The following is a 21,152-nucleotide window of genomic DNA, read 5'->3' on the forward strand; positions in this document are numbered from 1 at the left end:
TTTCAAGTTATACTTTATTGCAGTTTGAGTCCTAGGTTTTTTTCTCAAATGGTGCAGCTATAGTCCAAAACAGTTTTCTCTCTCTCTGCTATCTCTACACTCCCAGTTTGAAACATCCAGAATTAATCTCATTCAAGCCTCTCAGTATTTTTTTGGAAAAGCAATTCTGAAATCAGCTATCCATTCTCCTTCATACTGATTTTGAAGCAGTTCACACGCATTTCATACATGGATAATAAGGCAGGGCACGAGGAAAAAGGGTATCTCCTACTCAGGGTTGCTGGGTTGCCATGCACGTCCTGGTGTTTACAGCTCCAAGCAGGCTGCTGGCTGGCCACAGATCCAGCAGTAAAATGATCCAGCTACTGTACTTCTGACTTTTGCAAACTATGAGCAGCAGGGGAGATTGCGCAAGTGCAGGACCTTTGCCTTACTGAACACCAGCCTGTTTGTGTGCTGCTCCACAACCTTTCACCTACTTTGGCTATTTTGGCCATGCCAGGAGCCCTCGGCAGCTCGGCAGTCTCAGCTCCTGCGTCGGGTGACAGAAAGATGAGAACAGGAAGGTATGACCCTTGTTTGTAATGCTATTTCTGTCTCTCTTTTTCCAAGCAGAGGGCCATATAAATATTTAGAAAATAGAAGTGTTAGTAGATCAAAATTTCAATCCAGTTGCATAAATACAGGCCCATCTGCAGGTGGAGGGTGTGCACTTTGCCCAAGTTACTACTGGAAATTTCACAAAGTGCTGTGAATACAGCTCATGCCCTTCAGTCATCAGACCATTTCTAGGGCTTACCTTCAAAACTTTGTAGCACTACCATTAATTTCCATCCTGACTTTACTGCTACTCCTGAGTCATCATTTACCCTTTGTTACAAAACACAAATTAGAAATTACCTTTTCCCTAGTAGAAAATGTTAGTTAGGTTTTTCAAGGGAAAAAAATCCAATAACCTTGCCTGTTCACCTGTTCACCAAACCATTCCTCCTAACCATTTCAACCTAGTCTGAATAGAAAATCAAACCTCCTACAAACTGGGTACAAACTGGCAGATGGTTTAGGGAGGAGATACTCAAATTTTAGTCCACACTGAGGAAAAGGCAGGGAAAACTGGGCCAAGACTCATTCTATTAGAGAGCAGCAACCCCACCAGTTGTCGTCACACATACTCCGGCTGGTCAGGACAGGGCACCCACCCCTGCACAGCACATTGCATCACCAGCACTTGTTGGCAGGTGGATTAGGAAGAAGAGAAATTTGTGTCCCCATAGAGAATAAGACGGCAAAATAAGCCAAGACACTACTAGACATCAGCAACTGTGGCCTGGTTAGCCTGGATATAGCTCTGACCTAAGTACAGCACATTGTGTCTCTGCCGTGGCAAGGACGTAAGGAACATTGAGAAGGGATACAGCTAATTGAGATGGATAGCAACTAGGAAATAAATGGACAGGAATCCTGCTTTCATTCATTCCCACTGTCCTGGACCCAGCTGTTGTGCCAAAAAGCACCTTTATTTTCCTAAGGAGAGTTGGCAAACCATTACTGTGACTGAGCAGCTGAAAGCATTGTTACTACCTTTCCAAACCTTGCCTCAGGACAGTTCGGAAGAGGAAAGTTAAAATATTAAAGCAGCAGAAATGAGACACCATCTAATGGACGCTGCAGTTCAAAATCTGAAACTCCTCCGCCATCAAAACGCTGTTCTCCAGCACCTGCACTTACAACTGTCACATGCTCTGGGGCTTCTGGAGGATGGGGAAAATGGTGTGGGGAAAGGAAATAAAGTGAGAACAAACAGTACTACAAACAGGATAGATGGTGGAGTCATCTGAAGTGGTTACAACTTTCACAACCTAGTCTTCTTCACATGTGGCTTGGCTCACTATGAATCCTGATACACTGTTACCTTTGCACCTAAAACTTAGGTGTCTTGCCCAATATTCAGGACATCTTTAACAATTATTTCCCAGATATATCATTTATATTTACAGAAATGGAAAGTTATGCTGTTCAGAACCTACTGCAACACATAACCCATCCTAAAAAGAATGAGAAACAAATTTGCATTATGAAGCAGATATGCTTCTTCCAGAAGCTTGCTGTAGTAATGAAATTATTAGTTGTTGAGCTGCTGCTGTGTAAAATTCTTGTTTTCATTTGAAAAGCTTCCAAGTCTGGAGTAACTGGAGCCTTGCCCTTTTAATAATTGAGGAACACAAACCACTTCCTACATTTTCTGCAACTACAATTGTCTTGTTTGGTCAGATGTAAACTGATTATCTGAGATTTTCATTCATCCCTGATGGTATATAACTACCAGGAAAACTACAAAAAGACAAGCTGCTGTAAAGAAAATGAATGTAAAGGACAGGAATTATTACTAGTAGACCTTACCTGTATTCATAACAAGTTCCTTACATTAAGCGGAGTCAGCACAACATCAGATTAAAATAATCTCAACAGGAACAGAAATAGTGAACTTATAAACTACAATAACTGCCTCGTGAGGAGAACATTCTTGATTCAGATTTTATTGTTAAGCATTAATCTCGAGATTCCTGCTTGCCACTGACTAGCTGCTTCAGGAACAACATGAAACAAAACAGAAGCTGTCCTACACATGCTCCATAATTTAAACAAATTTATGTACTAGTTCTACTTCTGTGAATCATCTGCAACTTGCAGGCAAAGTTAAAACAGTCAAAAGCAAACCCCAAGGTCTATTCCCAAATTTTCAACTTCTGGCAAGCGCACAAAAAAGTCAAAATGGTTACATTTGTTATTATTAGATTTTGCTTCATTTCGCTTCATTTCTGCCAACATTCAATCACTGCGGTAAAATATAATATAGCCAATGGAACAGTAACAGAGCAATTCTCCTAATAAAATAATAAAACAGGGAGCAATAAAGTAATAATACAGAAAGTACAGTTGAAGTAGAACTGTAAGCAGATATAATGACTAGGAAGGCAAAAATGAGATAAAGCTAAAATAAAATCTAATGATGAGTTAAAGTGTTTCCCTACTAAACTAAGTTATATGGATTTCTGGTTAGGCATGCATATTCCTTCCCATGAGAAAAAATACACATATTTGCATGTGTGTAGAAACATACGCATACAAAAAATGGCCCGAGTTGTATACAAATATTAAGGAATATTCTTTTGTATTGGTGCTTTACTGCCACATGCTCCTGTTGTTATTGACCAAGATGTGGAATGTCAGGAAGTCCTTTGCTGACACTAACTCCACTCTTCGATGCTTTATGCCTTTAGTGAAGTGGACTTGGACTTGGAAAAAGGCCAGGCAGCATCGGAGATCAAAGTTCCCCTCCACGGAGGAGGAAAGGTGTGCTGGCTTTCCCCAGCTCAGCTTGAAAACAAGCTGTTCAGTCACCTCCTGGGTCAGCTGCAGACAGTAACAAAAAGGGTCACACAGCGATGTGGGACCAGTGCGTCACCAAAGCAGATCTCCGGTCGCGATTAATCCGGGTCACCAATGACCTACTTGTCAAGCAGCCCGAACCCCGTGGCTAGGATCTAATTTTGCTCCTGCGGCACCTCCACATACCCTCTGCGCCCACCCTGGCCTTTGGGGAACTTCACCACTAGCACCCCTGCACCGAGTGCCGTAAGCACGTTTCCTCTCTGTTAACCAACACCACACCAGCGCTCCTCTAAGCGCCGCGCCAAGTCCCGTCAGCGCCAGGACCCCCGTCGCCATTGGCTTCCTCCAGGCTGCCCCCCGCCCCAGCAGCCAATGAGGCGCGGGGTGAGAGCGGCACTCTTAGGTCTTGGCAAGTACGCCGGCCGCTGACATTGCCCAGTCCCGATCCAGTAAACAAGGTCACCGGTGGCGGCACGGGGCCCCACACCGGCTCCCCCAGCGGTGGGGGCGGGGGGGGGGAGAAATGGGACGAGAGGAGAACAGAGCGGGGGAGGGGGGGAGAGGGCAGAGAGAGGGGGGTGAAAAATCGGGGTGTCCCGCCAGCTGCTGTCACGAGCCGTTCCGCCCGGGAATGTTCCCTTTCGGGCGCGCGGGGGTGAGGGGGCGTGTCCTACCGGAGTCCCGCCCCTCGGGGGCTGTAAATAGAGGCTGCATGTGAAGCTACCAGCCACAGGCGAAGAAGCAGCGGGAGTTTAGTTTTCATCCAGTAGATTGAGCACTCGTCAACTGGATAAATACCGACCACTCGCCCTACCGCTCGCCCGCTTACTTATCGGACAGCTAGCCGCTGACTGACTGATTGACTGACTCACTGACCGATCGGCCGGCCGCTTATTGGACACCCACCCGCTGACCGACCGACCGACCGGCTGACTGACTGACTGACTGACTGACTGACAGAACCACCTCCCCGGAGCGATGAAGGCGGCCCGGATCGCCCTTCGCACCGCCGTTCCCCTGACCGGGACCAGCGGTGTCAACAGCAGCCGCGCGGTGCCGCGGGAAGTGGAGCAGTTTTCCCGCTTCTCACCGTCCCCGCTCTCCATCAAGCAGTTGCTGGATTTCGGTAAGAGGCGGGACGAGCCGGGGCTGGCCGGGGGCTCGTTTACCAGCCCAGCGCCGGGTGCAGGGAGGAGACTGACAGGACCGAGTCCCGCTGGGGACCTGCTGGCACCGGGGGAGGTGGCGGCGGGCGGGGAGGGAGGTCGCCTGAGGCACCTGCTGGCCCGTTGCTGGGTGATGGTGAGCTGTGACTGCCAGGGTCAAAGCTCTGTTTTCGGTGGTGTTAATGGGATGGGGGGAGGAGGGAGGGGGACCAAGAGTTCATTAGCTAAGGGGTGTTTTCGTGTTCAGCGGTACACGTTATCAGGGAGGGAGGTGTCATTAGCCTTGTCTTGCTGGAGTGAACAAGCTGTACCCCGGTCTGATTACTGCTTTGGCAGCTGTGAGGTCTGTGCTTGCATGACATTTTCAGACGTCACCCTGAAGAAGCCCTTGTTTACAAAGTCTGGAGTGCCTTTTCTAGAGGATTAAAAATAAGTCCTGGGTCTAAATGGGAAATGTACACAGATTGGTGTCTTGCTGTCATGCGAATAACGTTTGGCACAAACATAAATGCATGCTTAGGAGAACTGGCCAATAACAGTGTGATGACTGCAGAGGAATTTAGTCCTGAACTCTGTGGAAAGACAACGATTTGTAGTTGTATCTAGAAACTTATAAACGTATTTTTTTTTAATTCTTACTATTTTGGTATTCATAGGCTCAACTAATGGGTGTGAGAGAACTTCTTTTGCATTTTTGCGACAAGAACTTCCTGTGAGGTTTGCAAACATACTGAGAGAAATTGATCTTCTTCCTGATAAATTACTAAGCACTCCATCAGTACAATTAGTAAAAAGCTGGTAAGTAAGAGCTACTTGAATTCAGCCTGAAAAATAACATAGCTTGGGGAAATTTGTTGTCATAGCCTTTTTTTTAAGAGTAGAAGACAATAACAAAATACACTAGAAGTGCAGTTCCTTCATCCAAGGTGAATTGCTAACTGTTGCATATTCTCCTTTTCTGGTGTAGTAAAATTAAATTGAAAATTAGATTGTTAGGTTGTTATTTTTGAATAGTTCTTCTTTTTTAAAACTAGTAATTTGTAATAGCTGGTAGAGAAAATCTCATTTCTTGCCCTTTAAAAAGAGAGAGAAGAAAAGGTGTTCTGTTTTCCCGTAGCATTATAGACCCTCAGAGCTAAACAAAAATGGGAAAGCAGGCTATACATGTTTGGTTCTCTCACTGGTGGAATTACTAACAGAACTTCCATTTCATAGCATAGTGCCTTTGCCTGTGCAGGAGGTGTTTGGAATTCAGTGTTGTTGACACAGTGGTTGAATCTGATTCAACCTTGCTTTACTGGCATAAAGGACAAAAGTATTAGAGTGAGATCTAGAAAACGTTCTTAATCTAGCAAACAGCTGTGCCTTTGCAGCATGCGTCAAGGCTGTCAGATGTTAGCACAAGAGGCTCAAGTACTTAGCATGTGCCAAAGCTGATCAGATTTGGGGAAAAAAAAAATAATAATTGGCTTAGGTGGTTTCTGATCCATGTGTCATTTGGATCTTCTTTTGAAACACTTTCCTTCTGAAGAACTGTCAGCGGATCCTGCATACCGAAAGTGACTATTTAGATTCCTGTGAACAGCAGGCACAAGAAGAGACTTTTTAAACATCTAGGGTTCAGGCAGTCAAGAAGTGTTCAGCTGTGATTCCATACTTGGATGGAACTTTGATACTTCGAAGATACTTGAAACTTCAAGGTGCCTTGTTAAGAGTAACAATTTGGACAAGACAAAAAGTCCCTAGGCTAATAAAAATCAAAGTAATAGCATGTGTTTCTTGTGTTCTTTTTTAATAGGTATATGCAGAGCCTAAAGGAGCTGATTGAGTTCCATCACAAAAACCCAGATGACCAAAAAGTCCTATCTGAGTAAGCTTTTCATTTGTTTCTTTGAACTTTTGATCTTGCATTCCACTTTTCACAGTGTAGTCAGTTTAGATCTAGACAGCTGTCATGACCTGAATTTGATAATCCAGCAGGAAGTGCTACATAGAACAAGCAGGTTTAAATTCTTGATAATTTCCAGCAGTATTGTAAACACGTAGGACTCATTGCAGCTTTATTTCAAGGGCATACTGCTCCTTGAACTATCATGACAGAGAAGTATCAACAAAAGTATCTGATGTCACATCTCTGTTTCTTAGCAAGACATCAGCTAGGATTTCATCCCTTTTCTCACATTCTCCTCTGCTTAAACTATTATCAATAGTAAACAGGCAGTGAATTTGATGTGACTAATGAGAACACGTTTTGCATGAAAAAATATTAAACTCTTACGGGTTAGGTCAGCAAGGAATTACTTCCAAAATAATGGAAAAAAAAAAGACTATATTTTAATATTAAGGAAGTTATGCACTTACCTGTGCTGCTGCTGGATTAGATAATGACATTGTGCAAATCTTGCCTCCATGTAGTCATAGAATAATGTTCTAAGAAGATTTCTTTTTGACATAGATTTATAGATACATTAATTAGAGTCCGAAACAGACATCATGACGTGGTTCCTACAATGGCACAAGGAGTCATTGAATACAAAGATACTTTTAAAGTTGATCCTGTCACCAATCAAAACATCCAGTATTTTTTGGATCGTTTTTACATGAGCCGTATTTCCACTCGGATGCTAATGAACCAACACAGTAAGTAAAAATTTTTACCTGAGGAAAGTCTTCACCCTAATGAGAAACATATTAATGTAAACATTTCTTAAAACTGTTGATCTGCTGCAGATGATTTTGTGGGACAGTAAAAAGTTAGGAACTGAATCTGTGACAAAAGTAATGGAAAAGTCTTTAGTCTAGAAAACAAGCTAATTGTAATGTCTTGTGTAATATGTAGACACCTCATTTTTTACATATGAAAAGCTTTTAGGTACTGAACTACAGAAAAATCAATGTTTGCTGGTAGTGGATACCATTTTTAGCTCGCAAAAGGCATAAACAACATTCAGTATCTTATGTGGTAATGTGTTGTGATCACACTGTGTTAGCCTAATTTAAGGCTTCTTTTTTTTTATAATACAATATTGTTTTAATCTCAAACAGCCCTTCTTTTTGATGATAAATCCGGCTCGGGGCACCCAAGGCACATTGGAAGTATTGATCCTTGCTGTGATGTTGTTGAAGTAGTGAATGGTACGTATTCTCAGATCCTTAATATTTCTCTTCGTGATCAGTATTTATATCTGATTGCAAGCAGTTTAGGTAACCAATATGTGTTGTAAGGGATGTGGACTGGTTTTTATTGAAACAGGTGAAAGTAGTTTATCAGAACACAAGCTTTTATAGGATAGAATTTAAAATACAAAATAACAGTAAAAAATGCATTGGAATAAGGCCTAGCAAGTGACAGATGAGGTAGGACTTACCTGTGGTGTTGAGATTGGTGGCACCTATTGATACATAACAGATGCATCGGTTAAGAGTTACCAATTTGTACTGAGGATTTGCCCATGCTGCACGTGTTCTCAATTTTTAATGTACACAGTGGTTGCAATGTTATCAGTCCTTTGAGACACAGGCTTAGAGGCCGTAACATCTTAGCAACTAATGCAGTTAAAAAAATACTTTGTCATGTATTAAAATGAATTTCTACAGTGTTTGATACTACACTTGACATCTTTATTTAAATATTTCAGATGCTTATGAAAGTGCCAAGATGTTGTGTGACCAGTATTACTTAACATCTCCAGAACTGAAGCTTAATCAAGTGAATGGTAAGAGGAGAGATTTTATGTCTGTTCTATCAGTAGCCAAACCACTGCTTTTGTTACATCTAAAGGCTCTCATTTTTATAGCCATAATGGAACATATCAGTTGATCTGTTGTGGGCTAGTTCCTCTTCATTCTCTCTTAGAGGCATCTCATTTAATCTCTTGCATTGAAACTCAAATGTCATAGTATCTTAAATACTAGATTTCTTGAGTTAGTATTTATGAATTTGAGAGAAGAATAACCTGTACTTAAAGTAAGTTGTTAGAGAGTAACTTTGTATCTGGAGTGAGAAAGTGAGGCTACTGACTGAAATGCTGGCTCTCATCCAGCCTACCTCCATGTGTCTGATCTCTGGTGTTCTGCTTAACCTTTGAAATCCCCTGTGTATAAAAGGGAGTTAATATTTGATTTTTTTCAGTTTATTTGAAAAGAAAGTATTATTAAGCAAGTGGCAATTCACCCTAAACACTGTTCTGAGTTGTTTGCCCATTTGTGTGGACGGGGAACAAAATTGAAGTCTATTTATCTTGCTTGTTTTGGCATACAACTTGTATCCAAGTCTAGCATACAAAACTTGGATACAATACAGAAAAATTCCATCACCCTTTTAAGTCGTGCTTGTATGTTTCCCTTTCTCTAGGAAAACACCCAGGAGAGCCAATTAACATTGTATATGTTCCATCTCATCTTTTTCACATGCTTTTTGAACTCTTTAAGGTATGCTGGTATAAACTATTTCTTCCCCTAGTAGTCTGAGCTGGAGAATGAATACTTAGTCTTTAGCTAGATCTGAATGCAGTAAAGCTTTGCATAGGACATTAAGTTTTCTGAAAATTTTTTATTTGGGGAATAACTTTGACAGAAAAAAATATTTCAGTTTGTAGGAGAGTGTTTGGATGCTTTCATGTGATGGTAAATGGGATGGGGTAAGGGAGAGACAGTAAAAGTGGGACATGAAGTTGTGACCACTGCTGGTCACCAGCATTTAGAGATTAAATCTCTAAATCTGCAGATATGTCCTTGTGCCTTTTTGGTTGAGTGGGTGATGTATCTTGAAGTAGTGAATGGGCCTCAATTAATATGGGGTCAATATGGGGTGCAGAATTCTGGCAGCCAGCCTCTAGCAACTTCTGAACCCTGCTCTTCAGAAATCTGGTGACTTTTAAAGATACTATGTTATTTATTTTACATTGGCTGAATTATGTTCGACAAGATGAGTATAATCTTCCAGGCATAGGAGAGTCTTGGCTATGCTTAGTTACTTTTAGGTGTGATATCTCCTCTCTTCTGTTGTGCTAAGTTGCTAAGCGTATTCCTTGGAAATTAGGCCCTGATAAGAATAGGGGGTAACTGTTCTCAGCCTATGCATAACAATGGTATGATTTTAAGCGTATAGATTATCAACATTCTCTGCTAATAGTGACCTTCTTCTCCATAGAATTCAATGAGGGCAACTGTTGAATTCCAAGAAGATAGTCCTTCTCTTTCTCCAGTTGAAGTGACAGTTGTTCTAGGACAAGAAGACCTGGCAATTAAGGTATTTTGCTGCCCTACTACCATATGGGTTTAATGTAATCTTGGATTGCATATGCTGCAGAAAATTCTATTAAAAGAGCTTCCAGCATTTGACAACAGATCAAAGACAGTATGCATGAGCCTTCTGGCCATAGCCTCCATTTAGTTCAATTAGCTAAATGAAAAATAATATGCTACAACAACAAGTGTTTGCATTTGTTACTGTTGGAAAGGTTTGTTCAAATAACAGCATTTTGGATACCATTCTTGGTATATGATTGTAGTTAATTTTACTCTCTCCTAAATCAGATTTCAGACAGAGGAGGTGGTGTTCCAGTAAGGAAAATTGAGCAGCTCTTCAGCTACATGTATTCCACAGCACCAAGGCCGAGAATGGATGATGATCGAAATACCCCTCTTGTAAGATACTTTCAATATTCATGTTGCTAATAAGGCTGTTAAGTGTTGGACAGACTATTAGGTTAATGGATACTGAAATGCTATGTCCACCCTACTGCTTTCTGGGATATGCAAAGATTAATGGGCCTCATAAATACAAGTTAATGCTTTCTGAAACAGGTTTTTAATATCTAGCTTAGCGGACAAAAATGTGCTTTTAAAGGTATAAACAAGAGCATTCCAACCTGAGTCTAACACTGTTCTTTTGTTATACTCCAGTAACAATTTATGTGGTCTTCACTCCCACTTGCTCCTTGAACTTACAAGTTATGCTACCTTTATGGAGGCCAGCACAACTGGAATAGGCTTAGACTGTTGTTTGTCTGATTAGCAAAAGGAGCTTGCTACTAGTAATCTACTAGGAGTTTGCTACTACTATTAGGCAAAATGGGGGAGGGATAATACAGAATGTAATGTGTAAAAGTGGGACATGTAGATAAACCCTCCCTCTTTCATGGAGATTTGTTGGGGCTTTTTTGATTGGTTTTGTTTACGTTTTTGTTTGGTTTTCTTTCTTGTGGTTTTGTTTTTTTTTTTTAATGGTCAGTTTTATTATTCTGTATGAAATTGATTATATACTTCTTTCCTCTTTTAAGAGGATGTGAAAATGATTGTAATAGTTTAAAATCTCTGAACGCTTTCACACTGTTTAAAAATAAGTTATCTTGTACTTTATTTTTAGGCTGGCTTTGGGTATGGCTTGCCAATTTCTCGTCTGTATGCTAAATACTTTCAAGGAGATCTAAATCTCTACTCAATATGTGGTTATGGAACAGATGCTATTATCTACTTGAAGGTATGTGTTTATTTTCGTTAAATAAACAATAAACACCATTAATGCAGTAAGAACTACTCAGTAGCATTTTGCAGTAGACAAGTTATCTGCTCATGAGTAGAAAAGTTCTCATCCTTATTAAGCAGTGCCAGTGTGCAGCAGTGTAACTGCTGTCTAGAATTAAAGAGGTCACTTGGCTTTAACTAGTTTATTTGAAAAACTATGAATGAGAGTCCCCTCAGGTTTTAGGCTCTATTCCATGAACCAGTATATAACAGATCTTAATACAAATTACTGGGGGAAAAGCAAAGTAACAGAAAAGTGTGAACAACAGATCTGATTTCTTTACTGTTACTTCTTTATATGGACATCCTGGTTGTCAGAGTAAACTAATCCTTAAAGAGTCTAGTAGCTGGTCCTATTCAACATCTGCCAGACAGCGTGTATATGGGATTTGGGTATCAGTAATCTTGAATACCTGGCATATAACATGCACTACTGCTTTTATAAGTAATCTGGAAAAAATGACTGCGTATTCTTCTCAATTCTCCGTGCTTACTCATGGGAAAAATATGCTTTGAATTTCTTCTAGTAAGCAAAAAACATAGTTCCCAATACAGTGAAGCAGTGCAAAAGGAAGAGAGAGTTCAGCTATACAGATGTTGCATTTCTATGTATGAGTTTCCCAATGGAATATGATTATTATTCTAAAATATGGAAGTAGGGAAGGAACATATTTTAAAGTTTCTACAGAGTTTTGTAAATCGAAGATCTCTTCTTCATCTTTCAGGACTATCTTGAAAACAGGTTACAGGGAAACTCTAAAGGCTTATAAATATGATTTGATGTTACTGCATTTGTCCTTATCCAAAGCAGACATGGATAATGAAACACAAACTACTGCATCTGTTGTAGAAACATTTGTGTAAATAAGTTTGTTTTGTAGTGTCAGTGGCTTAATGAAACATAACTGCATGAATTTTTACCAAATGGAACTTATTGAGAGGTAGAAACCAAGTAACTTTTTTCCTTCTTGATTTTTAGGCCCTGTCAACAGAATCAGTAGAAAAACTGCCAGTTTTTAACAAATCATCTTCAAAGCGTTACCAGGCTACGTCAGAGGCGGATGACTGGTGTGTCCCAAGTAAAGACCCAAAGAATTTATCAAAACAGAGTGCAGCTATTTGAAGAGAAGTTGGTATCCAGGCACCTGAAGGGATCAAGCTGGCTTCTCAAAAAAGACTAGTGTTTGGAAGTACTCATCTACTTCCAAACAAGCAAATTCTTCAGTTTTAGGACTGGCAGAAGATAAAGAACATAAGGCCATTACAGCCTAGGCTGTATGCTCTGAATGTGAAATCTTTCTGCAGCCTTGAGGCTGAGGAAAATAGGAGCATGTGTCTTTAAAGAAGATCTGTGTATAGAGGAAAAACAGACTATATTTTTAACTATGATCAAAAACTTGACGTGGTAGAGGTGTGCAATTTTTCAAGTCCTTTTTAATGCTTGAATACTGATAAATGTCAGTTATGCTGGTGTATATTTTTCTCCTAGAATAGTTATCAGCAGTTCATCTTACAGAACTTCTCAGGTAGACAACACCTGTGCTTTAAAGGTGTATTTATAATATTTGGAAAGGCAAAGATCCACTTAATGTGGCAGTCTTGTAGCAACGTACAAACAGCATTCAAATAACAGCCTGACTGGAAGGGAGGGAGGAAGTGTTTTCCATGTATAATGAAGTCCTGTTTTTTAAAAAAAAACCCAAACAAACATAATAGTTCTCATGTGATACCTTTCTCTGTGAGTTACATCACCAGAGATTGCTTTTAAGTTATGCTGTTCAGGGAAAACTAGCCATGTAAGTCTCCTGTGCATAAGATGACGAAGAAGGAAATGAGGATGATTTTGAAAAGTACAGGAAAAGAATGGAAAGCTACCTGGTTATAGCAGCTGTAAGTTTTGGCTACATCTGGCTTATATTCCTGCACTCCGGAAAGCATGTGCCAAGTAAGTCAGGATTTTCTAAGAACTGAAGTTGAGAGATGCAAGTTGAATGGAAAGGTTTTGGTGATCTGTATTATGGAAGCATGATGTGGGAAACGGCATGTTTAAAACATGGTCTTGTGGTTCCTTTTTGTCTTGCTGTTAGAAGTTCAGTGGCTCAGGACACTAAACTAAAATCTGCTTGTTGTATTTGTGGTCCAATACAAATTTGACACTAGCTCAAAGAAATATATGGGGCTTCTACACCCTGAAAGCTGCAAGGTGTGGCGAAGGTCTGTTTGAAAGGTTTTGAGGACAGATACTGTTGCATTAGAGGAACAGGTTCTGTTCATTGCAGTAGAAAGAGCTTAGGAAAGAGAAGTTTTGAAAGGTGAACAGCACTGAAAACAACAGAGTAATTCTCATGAACAGCGAAACAGTGGGGAATTGTCACAGGCACAGTGCCAGTGGGAGAGAGCTATTGGGGAAATACTCCATTCTCAATGAGCTGCTTCGTTTCCCATTTTCTTTGTGCATTTTCTCTCTTGTAACAACAGAAGTTAAACTATTGGACGTTGTCAAACTGGCCAGTCAAAGTTTATCAGGGCTGTATAATATTACTTGAATTTTTTTTTTACTAATTAGCGTATTATCTTAAGTGAATACGATACTTTCAAGAAGCTGTAAGTACAGTATTTAAAGCATCCTGTGCAGTCAGGTGACAGTTTTCTAAAACAGATTTGTATTTGTTGGACAGAAAGCCACTCCATGCTCTACCTACTGTGAATACCAAATATTTTTAAAAGGAATGTTAAAGATACCATTTAGAAGTATTGTTGATAACTACTGAGTGTAATGACTTGAGTACTGCATCAAGGCCATTTTATCCCAGGGAATAAGCTGCAGTCACCAGAAATCACCAGATCATTTCTGAGCTCAGCTCAGTATATGAAATGGATGATAAAAATGAAATACCTTTGTCTAGAATATACGGGTGTGAAAAAGCTGCCATAACTGCCATAGTATACCTGAGTATTTGAGTTGGAATCAAGGTCACAAAAAGATACCTAGGTAGTCATGGTTGTCAAGTAAACTCAAATTACACCTCTGTCTGCACCCTGTAATGCTTAAACATGAGTTGAGATCTCATGGTATACTGTCTGTCTGTAGCATATCTGCAGCTACTCCAGGTCGGTGCTGGAACATCTGCTTCAAAGCAGATGAGGCACATGGGTGCTGTAAACACATCTGTAATGTTGCTTGCAGTGAAGTTGCAGAACACAATTCACAGTGCAGACAGAGATGTGTATAGCACTTAAGAAATTCACATGGAATCTCTGGTATTAAAAATTTCCTAAGAGCTACCTACCTAAATACTACAGAACCTTTTTCAGCATTTACTGAATTTTTATTCCTGAAAGTAGAGCTGTAGCCTTAAGCCTTTTACTTGGATGTAGATGTTGAAATAATTTTATAATAAAATCTTCTAAATGGTTTTTGTCTTCTCAGAAATGTTGTGCAAGCTAGGGCCTTTTTATTTAAACCTTAAGAGTTAAGCAAATCAACATTTATACTGTGTCAATAGGTGTAGCAGGAAAAACACTGAAACAAAGGTCTGCTTGTGCTTAGTGTTGCATCTGTTGAGTTTACATAGTGATTATAATCAGCGCACCACCTCACACATGACCCTATTCTTTCTAATGAGGATAACACGGATCATCAGAGATGAGAATTGAGAATCCTTCCTCTAAAATACCTTTTGTTGTTGTTCAACTGTAAAGAATGGGAAAAAACATCACTGTTACGTTTTATATAACGAAGGGCAGTCATCAGCAAGTCTCTATTTAAATCTTTCCACAGACTAGATGAAAGCCTCTCATCCAGCTCTTGAAGCAGTGGTACAACTGGCTTTTATCAGCTGATTTGTCAGAGAATGGCAGTTAGCAGATGCAGTGGACTGTGCCATGATAAAACAGTCCTGTTCAACTGGTGCTTTATCAGAAGTATGTTTGCCTGGGAATGTCCTGTATCAACCTTAATTTTAAGATGACAGAATAACTGTAAAACTGGGTGTAGATACTTCACCTGAGAGAGGAGAGGTAAAAACCAGCCAGACTCTTGAGTGTCTGGCAGTAATCCACAAGTGACAGCTTCATGCACTGAGTTTCTTAATGGTTTTTCACCTGTATGAACAGGGACGTGGATCAGATGGCATAAACTTTAAGCATTTTGCAGTTGCAGAAATGTGCCACTCTGACATACTGATGTATATCAGGTGTGTGGAGATAAACCCAGAACTGAATATACGAGGGGTGTTAGCAAGCTACTGTGGAAAACAATCACCTGCTGTGCTTTCCCCGTCCACCTTTAGTGTCCTGCAGACCCTAGAGACAGAGCTAGCACGTTTTCCCTTATGGTTTTACATGTAGAAATACATATATATGCATTCTTCACCTTACCCATGGCAGGCTTGGTAGTCATGCATGCTGTATGTGTGAGCCAGGCATGCTGTGGGTGCAGCAGGGATGTACCCAACTTGCTGTGTTGTGCATGTCAAGCGCTTCGCCTAGCAGGCAATGGGTGGTGTCCCCACAGAACAATGCTCGCAGGCCACCAGTTCCAGCCAAGCTGCTGCAGTCCAGAGGGTGCCAGCGGTTGAAATGGTCTTTTTCCCCCCCCCAGTGAGCGACAGAGATCATGCACCCAACTCCTGATTCAGCAAAGCACCGGAGGTACAGGGCTGGCTTGCTCCTAGCACGTCAGAGGTTCACTGAAATCAGCAAGTTTACTCAATGGCTAAAAGGCATTCTGGTTTCATAGGAGATAAGCAGATGTTGCTTTTCCTCTCCTTTCCCCCTCAATCAGGACCTTACAAAGCCAGGTTCCTGATGTCAACAGAAACCATGCCAAAGCACCCTATGTTTTCTCTTCCAGATCATTAGTTTAAACACATACACTGATTTTGCTACTGTGCCTTGGGCACACATCCAGATTAATCTCCCTGGAGCCTTGATACACAGTTGTTCATTATGGTCTTTTTCCTGTCACTTAACCAAGCCTTTGAATACACCAGACTTTGCCCTTAGCATGCAATAATGTCCTTCCCAGAGCATTATTACAAAACAAGATTTGCTGCCTTGGGTAAGAAACACTAATGGACTGGGAAAATAGGGTTTTGTTGGGGCTTTGTTAATTTTGTTTGGGTTTTCTTTTTTCCTTTATGGTAGTGATGATGACTTAGAGAATCAGGTTATAACAGCCAAGAATTGTCTGCCCTTAAATTGTTGGGCAGCATTGGCAAATGGAAGGTAAAACTTGGAGTTTAAGATGCCTCCGCTCAGCTAATCTGGGGGGTGGGAACAGTGAAGAGGAAGGGGCACACTTCTGGGTTAACATCTTCAGTTAATGCAACATCTTTGCATTCCCCAAAAGCTGACAGCATAATTTAAGATGCCTATATACCAATACTGTATTACAGGCTCTATGGTGGTGTTGTACATCTGTGCTGGGATGCACATTCAAGACAGAATGACTGAGTTGCTACTTCGCATGATGCTGCTCCTCCTTGCAAAGGAGTCAACAAAGAGAAAGTATGTCATCCCACCAGGCAGCCTCAGTGCTTCTTCTCTCTACTCACCTCACAGGGAGGAAAGGGCAGAAAATCTCCATGAGCAGTCTCAGTTCTTCCCTGCAATCTTGAATGTTGGATGGCACAGCAAGAGCTGGAACACAGTCCTGGGTGTTCAGAATATTCTGAGGCCTCTTAATGAGTAACATTTTTCAAATGAGTAGAAAAATATGTATGGGGTATCAGGAGCTGCTCCTCATCAAGTGTCCTTAATATTCCTTCTGCAGCTATGAAAGAGAACCAAAACCGAGTGCAACAAATTCGCCCATATAGAATTTGCAGAGATTTTCCTGTGTCACTCCCTTGATTTGCAGTGCCTAGCAAGAAGAGGCAAGAAAAGAAAGGACTACCTTATTTCCTGCTGCATGAGAGACCTCAAAGGATGAGGCTTATGCTGCCTTCCAGGAGTCATGTCCAGTTGAAAAACTGGGCAGACTAGAGATGAGAGAAATGCATCAAGAGGAATGACCACCGTTCCCACCATTTGGGGCTGCAGAGCATCCTTCTGGAAGGTGACAGAGAATTTCTAGTTTAGGATGGCCACACATTAATATGATACATTAAGACATGCCCTGCCTGAAAGGCTCAAATAAGAAAAAGAAGCAAAAAAAAAAAAAAGACAATTCTTTTCATTGTTGCTTATAGCTTGGACTTTATGTACTATATCACGTTAGGGGACTGCACCTGAAAACCAAGAGCCTTGGCAAGAGGTTCAGCACACCAAGTGAACACCTTGTCATGACACTATGTATGTGTCTGTATGTATGTGCTGAGGTGCGAGTTGGATATCTAAACACCCTTTCTCATGACCAGTCAGATGCCTAGATATCTAGAGGACCGCAGAAAGCTGTCAGCCCCTCCTGAAGCAGACACCTATTTCTGGCCTCCTGTCTTCAGTGGCAGAGATCAACTGACCATAATGGGACCCCAGAAACTTGTGGTACATGGAGGCACTTGCATTTAGGTAGCTTTAGTGGTAAACTAGCTCTGAGCTAATTCAGCTACCTAAAAAGAGATACCCAATGCTATATGAGGAGCCCTGGATGTACTCTGTCTCCCTTCTGTCACTCCAGAAGACCAGAGATCTTCCACAGGTCCTTTGTCAGGTCTGCCAGTCCCATGCAAATACTAAGTACATGCTTAGCTTTCTCAAGTATCACTGAACATTTATGTTTAGGTAAATGTCTCAAGTTCCCTTACTAGTTCTGGGTACTTGTGCAAAGCTGGGTATACAGAGCCCAAAACAACATCACAGCTGTGCATAGCTAATGGAACTTATCCTGCAGAAAATGCCAGTGGGATCATTGCAGATGAGCCCTGCTGGCTGCTGGCACAAGCTGTGTCAGCCTGGAGCTGCCTCTGGGAAGCTGGTCACCAGTGGCTGTACTTCCAAGCGTTGCAGGTCTGCCTGAGTTTTGGGGCTGACCATGGTGGCAGGGGACTGCAGGAGACAGCATGAGGCTCATCTCTTGGGGCCCTGAGCCACACTTACTCCACTGGGACACCCAAATACCAACTGTTGGGTAGACTTTTTATATAAAAATTAGGAGCTATCTCTAACTCATTCTAACTGTTAAACACCATGAGGCGTAGCGAGAAAACAGAGGCATTGAGAGCTCTTTACTGAGTGTTTATTCTTATGAATGGTTTTCTCTTCCTAGCAGTTTTACCCTCCACAATGTTCCTGGGTGATTTGTAACAAATTAACTGGGAAACAGGGTGGAATACCCGGCAGGGATACTTGCCTTTCCTCCAATCACTGTGGTGTGCGGTATGATCAGTAACACGCACTGCAAAGGGTATTGGTGACTCAGAGTCACTCCCCTGCTTACAAAGGGCATTACTGGAGTAATCCAACCTTCCTGCAGGGGTGGGTAAGATGTATTTACAGGTATGTGTCATTGCTTCACAGGCTCTAGGAAGCCTGTTTGCTCAGGCATAAAACTTCATTTGTGTTGACACAGAAGCACTTGTTTGTACTTAGTTAGGCCCTGTTATACAACCCTCTGAACCCAGTGGACAACTTTCCCCTGCTAGTAATCAGCTTTACCTCAGGTTTTACATAAATACACAATGAAGAAAGCTTCATTCAAACTCAAAGCAAGGACACTCTTGCATTTTTTATTATTCATGTTACTTATGGGGCTGCCCAGAAGCCTTCTGCTGATCCAGATCTCTTCATGTGCTTTGCCTCCATGGCCTTGCCCTCCTGTTCCTCTGTTATTCCTACTCCTGCTACTGGTGTCAGGCTGTGCCCACTCTGAGCATACCTTCTGTAGCTGAAGGATAGGGACAGCTCTTTGGAGGCATGTCACATTTCCAAAAGCTTTTGATGATTTTTCAAGGCCACTGGATGATCAGTTCACTTGACAGAAAAAATAAAAATAAAAATCATAGCACCTTCCGCATATTCCCAGGCTTCTGCCCTTTGAACAGCCACATCCATGTCAGAACAGCTGGAAAAAATGGCAAAACGATTCACTGGAGTGCCATAAATTAATGCAGGCAGACCCTGAGAATTATATTGCAGAGATCAATATTCATGGCTGACTGAAAAAGATGTTTTCATCCTTTTCCTTTGCTCTGCAGCAGAATGATATTCTCTACCTGTAAGTATCGGTGTTATGGGAGATGATGTTTCTTGAGTTCAAATCTGCATTACTGCAATCAAACCAAACAGCAAAGAACTGCAGATCACCCCATTTCTTCTCAGGAATGAGCACACCCACTGCTATAGGAAATGACCGTTTTGGGGGAGAAGGTCTGTCCTCAAACAGCACACTCCTTCAGAGGGGACTGTTTCATTTCGTAAGAACAGAAAGAAGATTCCAGCAAAGCCGTTGAAAATTAAAGGCTAAAGTAAATGCTCTTCACCATTTCTTTATGGTATAACACTGGACTGTTTGGTGTTTTTTTAAATGTAAACATTTCTATCAGAACAGCCAATATATTGTGTACATTATGTTAAGCTTTCACCTTCTTTTTTGTAATCATAGATTCAGAAGCGGTTCTTGTTCTCATTTTTAGAGAATATGGCTATGGAATACAGAATATATGTAATGGATCAATAGGTCTCCTAGAAGCACGTCTGAGAACTGCTGATGTAATTCACTGTTCTGTAACATGCTTCTAACATATGCTAACACTTTATTTTCTTTTTCAAGCAATAAAAAAGGTGTAATATAATGTGGGATCAGCAGTGTTCAAGGCCAGGTTGGACGAGGCCTTGGGAGATATGGTTTAGAGCAAGGTGTCCCTGCCCATGGCAGGGGGGTTGGAACTTGATGATCTTAAGGTCCTTTCCAACCCTAACTATTCTATGATTCTATTACCCAGTGTAAATGATAAATATTAGAGTAGTTATAATTCATCTTTAGACCCCATACCATATCCACTGAAATCTGTGACAAGCTTCCCATTGACACCAGTGAACGGTGGAGAAAGCCAACATGGTTTGAGCTGCTGATCAGTACAGAAGACACATACACACCTGAAGATGTCTGGAAGACAACAAGCAAATTACTTTTTAACTCTTTCAGAGTGCAAGACCAGACAAGAGGTGGCCTCACTGTGCTACTCACCATGAGGTCTGCAGTATAGCATGCGTTGTGCTGGAGGTTATTTATGATCAAGTGACACAGCACAGGAAGAAGAAGTATGTGACATACATTTAGATATTCAAGCACATTGAACAGAAATGTGTATATGAACATACGGCCAATTTAAAGGTACTGGACTGGCTGACAGCCCTTGCTTCAGCCCCATCCAATGCAGTGCAAACCTTATACTGGAAAACCTTGAGCTCCAGACACCCCAGACCAAAGGAAGGTCAGCTCTCAGGCTTTCTGTACAAGCCAGATGAGACCAAAAGCCCATTCACGCTGTGGAATGGTGGTGCAGAGATGCCATTGTCTCTGAGATGTAAGCGTGTCCCTTCTCAGCAAAGCTATCAGTGTGTCCTTGTGTCCATGGCCACCAAGAGCTTGTCTGGGATAAAGGGGATTTGCCCACAACTGGAGACAGAAGGACAGGACTCTTCTAGCAGCACACAACAGTGACCAGCCACAGCTTGTGCTCATTTCACACAGCTGAGGCTGTTTTAAAAACAGGATTAAGAGTGTCCAAACCCTGAACAATGAGAGGGCCTCCTTCAATACGGCTGGAAGATTATTCCAGCTGTTTGGGGCTGGGAGCCTAAGAAAGCGAAGCTTGCCTCCCATAGACAGTGAAGCTCCAGACACCTGGATGTGAATAGCTTGGTTTAAGCAGAGGGCAGACAGGCAGCTAGTGCTACATAAAAGGACACAAAACAACATTGTAAATAAGGAGTGAATTATTATAAACCTTAAAAATACCCTTCAGGAAACACGTGGTGGCTGCTCAGCTGCTCGCTGCTGGCTCTTTTGTTCCCGTGACAGCTTCTCAGCCATTTTTTTAATCTTTATTTTTTTGTAATGACAAACACTGGCTGAGTATCCAGCACGGCCTCCTCCAGCCGGAGCAGGCGGCTGCAGGA

The 21,152-nt window shown here is 41.5% G+C and overlaps 1 protein-coding gene and 1 long non-coding RNA gene across 2 annotated transcripts; one reads left to right on the forward strand and one right to left on the reverse strand.

Annotated features, from left to right (window-relative positions):
• Nucleotides 1-4,279: 4,279 nt before the first annotated feature.
• PDK4 (pyruvate dehydrogenase kinase 4) lies at nt 4,280-13,281 on the forward strand. The gene is made up of 11 exons (XM_061350062.1): nt 4,280-4,519; nt 5,216-5,357; nt 6,358-6,429; nt 7,015-7,199; nt 7,605-7,694; nt 8,198-8,275; nt 8,914-8,990; nt 9,712-9,810; nt 10,098-10,208; nt 10,930-11,043; nt 12,067-13,281. Exons 1-11 carry the CDS (start codon nt 4,372-4,374, stop codon nt 12,208-12,210), a joined length of 1,260 nt encoding a protein of 419 aa, XP_061206046.1. The 5' UTR covers nt 4,280-4,371; the 3' UTR covers nt 12,211-13,281.
• Nucleotides 13,282-15,683: 2,402 nt separating this feature from the next.
• Nucleotides 15,684-17,349, reverse strand: LOC133210577 (uncharacterized). The gene is made up of 3 exons (XR_009724967.1): nt 16,987-17,349; nt 16,646-16,863; nt 15,684-15,778 (listed from the first exon to the last, which is right to left on the reverse strand). It is a non-coding gene; the product is annotated as an uncharacterized LOC133210577 (long non-coding RNA).
• Nucleotides 17,350-21,152: the final 3,803 nt, after the last annotated feature.

The sequence above is a fragment of the Neopsephotus bourkii genome, unplaced genomic scaffold (genome assembly GCF_033783945.1).
Source record: "Neopsephotus bourkii isolate Nb327-2 ecotype Australia unplaced genomic scaffold, CSIRO-AGI_Nbou_v1 NB_479, whole genome shotgun sequence".
NCBI lineage: Eukaryota > Metazoa > Chordata > Aves > Psittaciformes > Psittacidae > Neopsephotus > Neopsephotus bourkii.

Excerpts from the sequence above, each read along its gene's own strand:
- PDK4 (XM_061350062.1), top strand. The coding sequence starts at position 4,372 with ATGAAGGCGGCCCGGATCGCCCTTCGCACCGCCGTTCCCCTGACCGGG. Across the intron at positions 4,520-5,215 it reads CAAGCAGTTGCTGGATTTCG|GCTCAACTAATGGGTGTGAG; the intron begins GTAAGAGGCGGG and ends TGGTATTCATAG. Across the intron at positions 5,358-6,357 it reads GTACAATTAGTAAAAAGCTG|GTATATGCAGAGCCTAAAGG; the intron begins GTAAGTAAGAGC and ends CTTTTTTAATAG.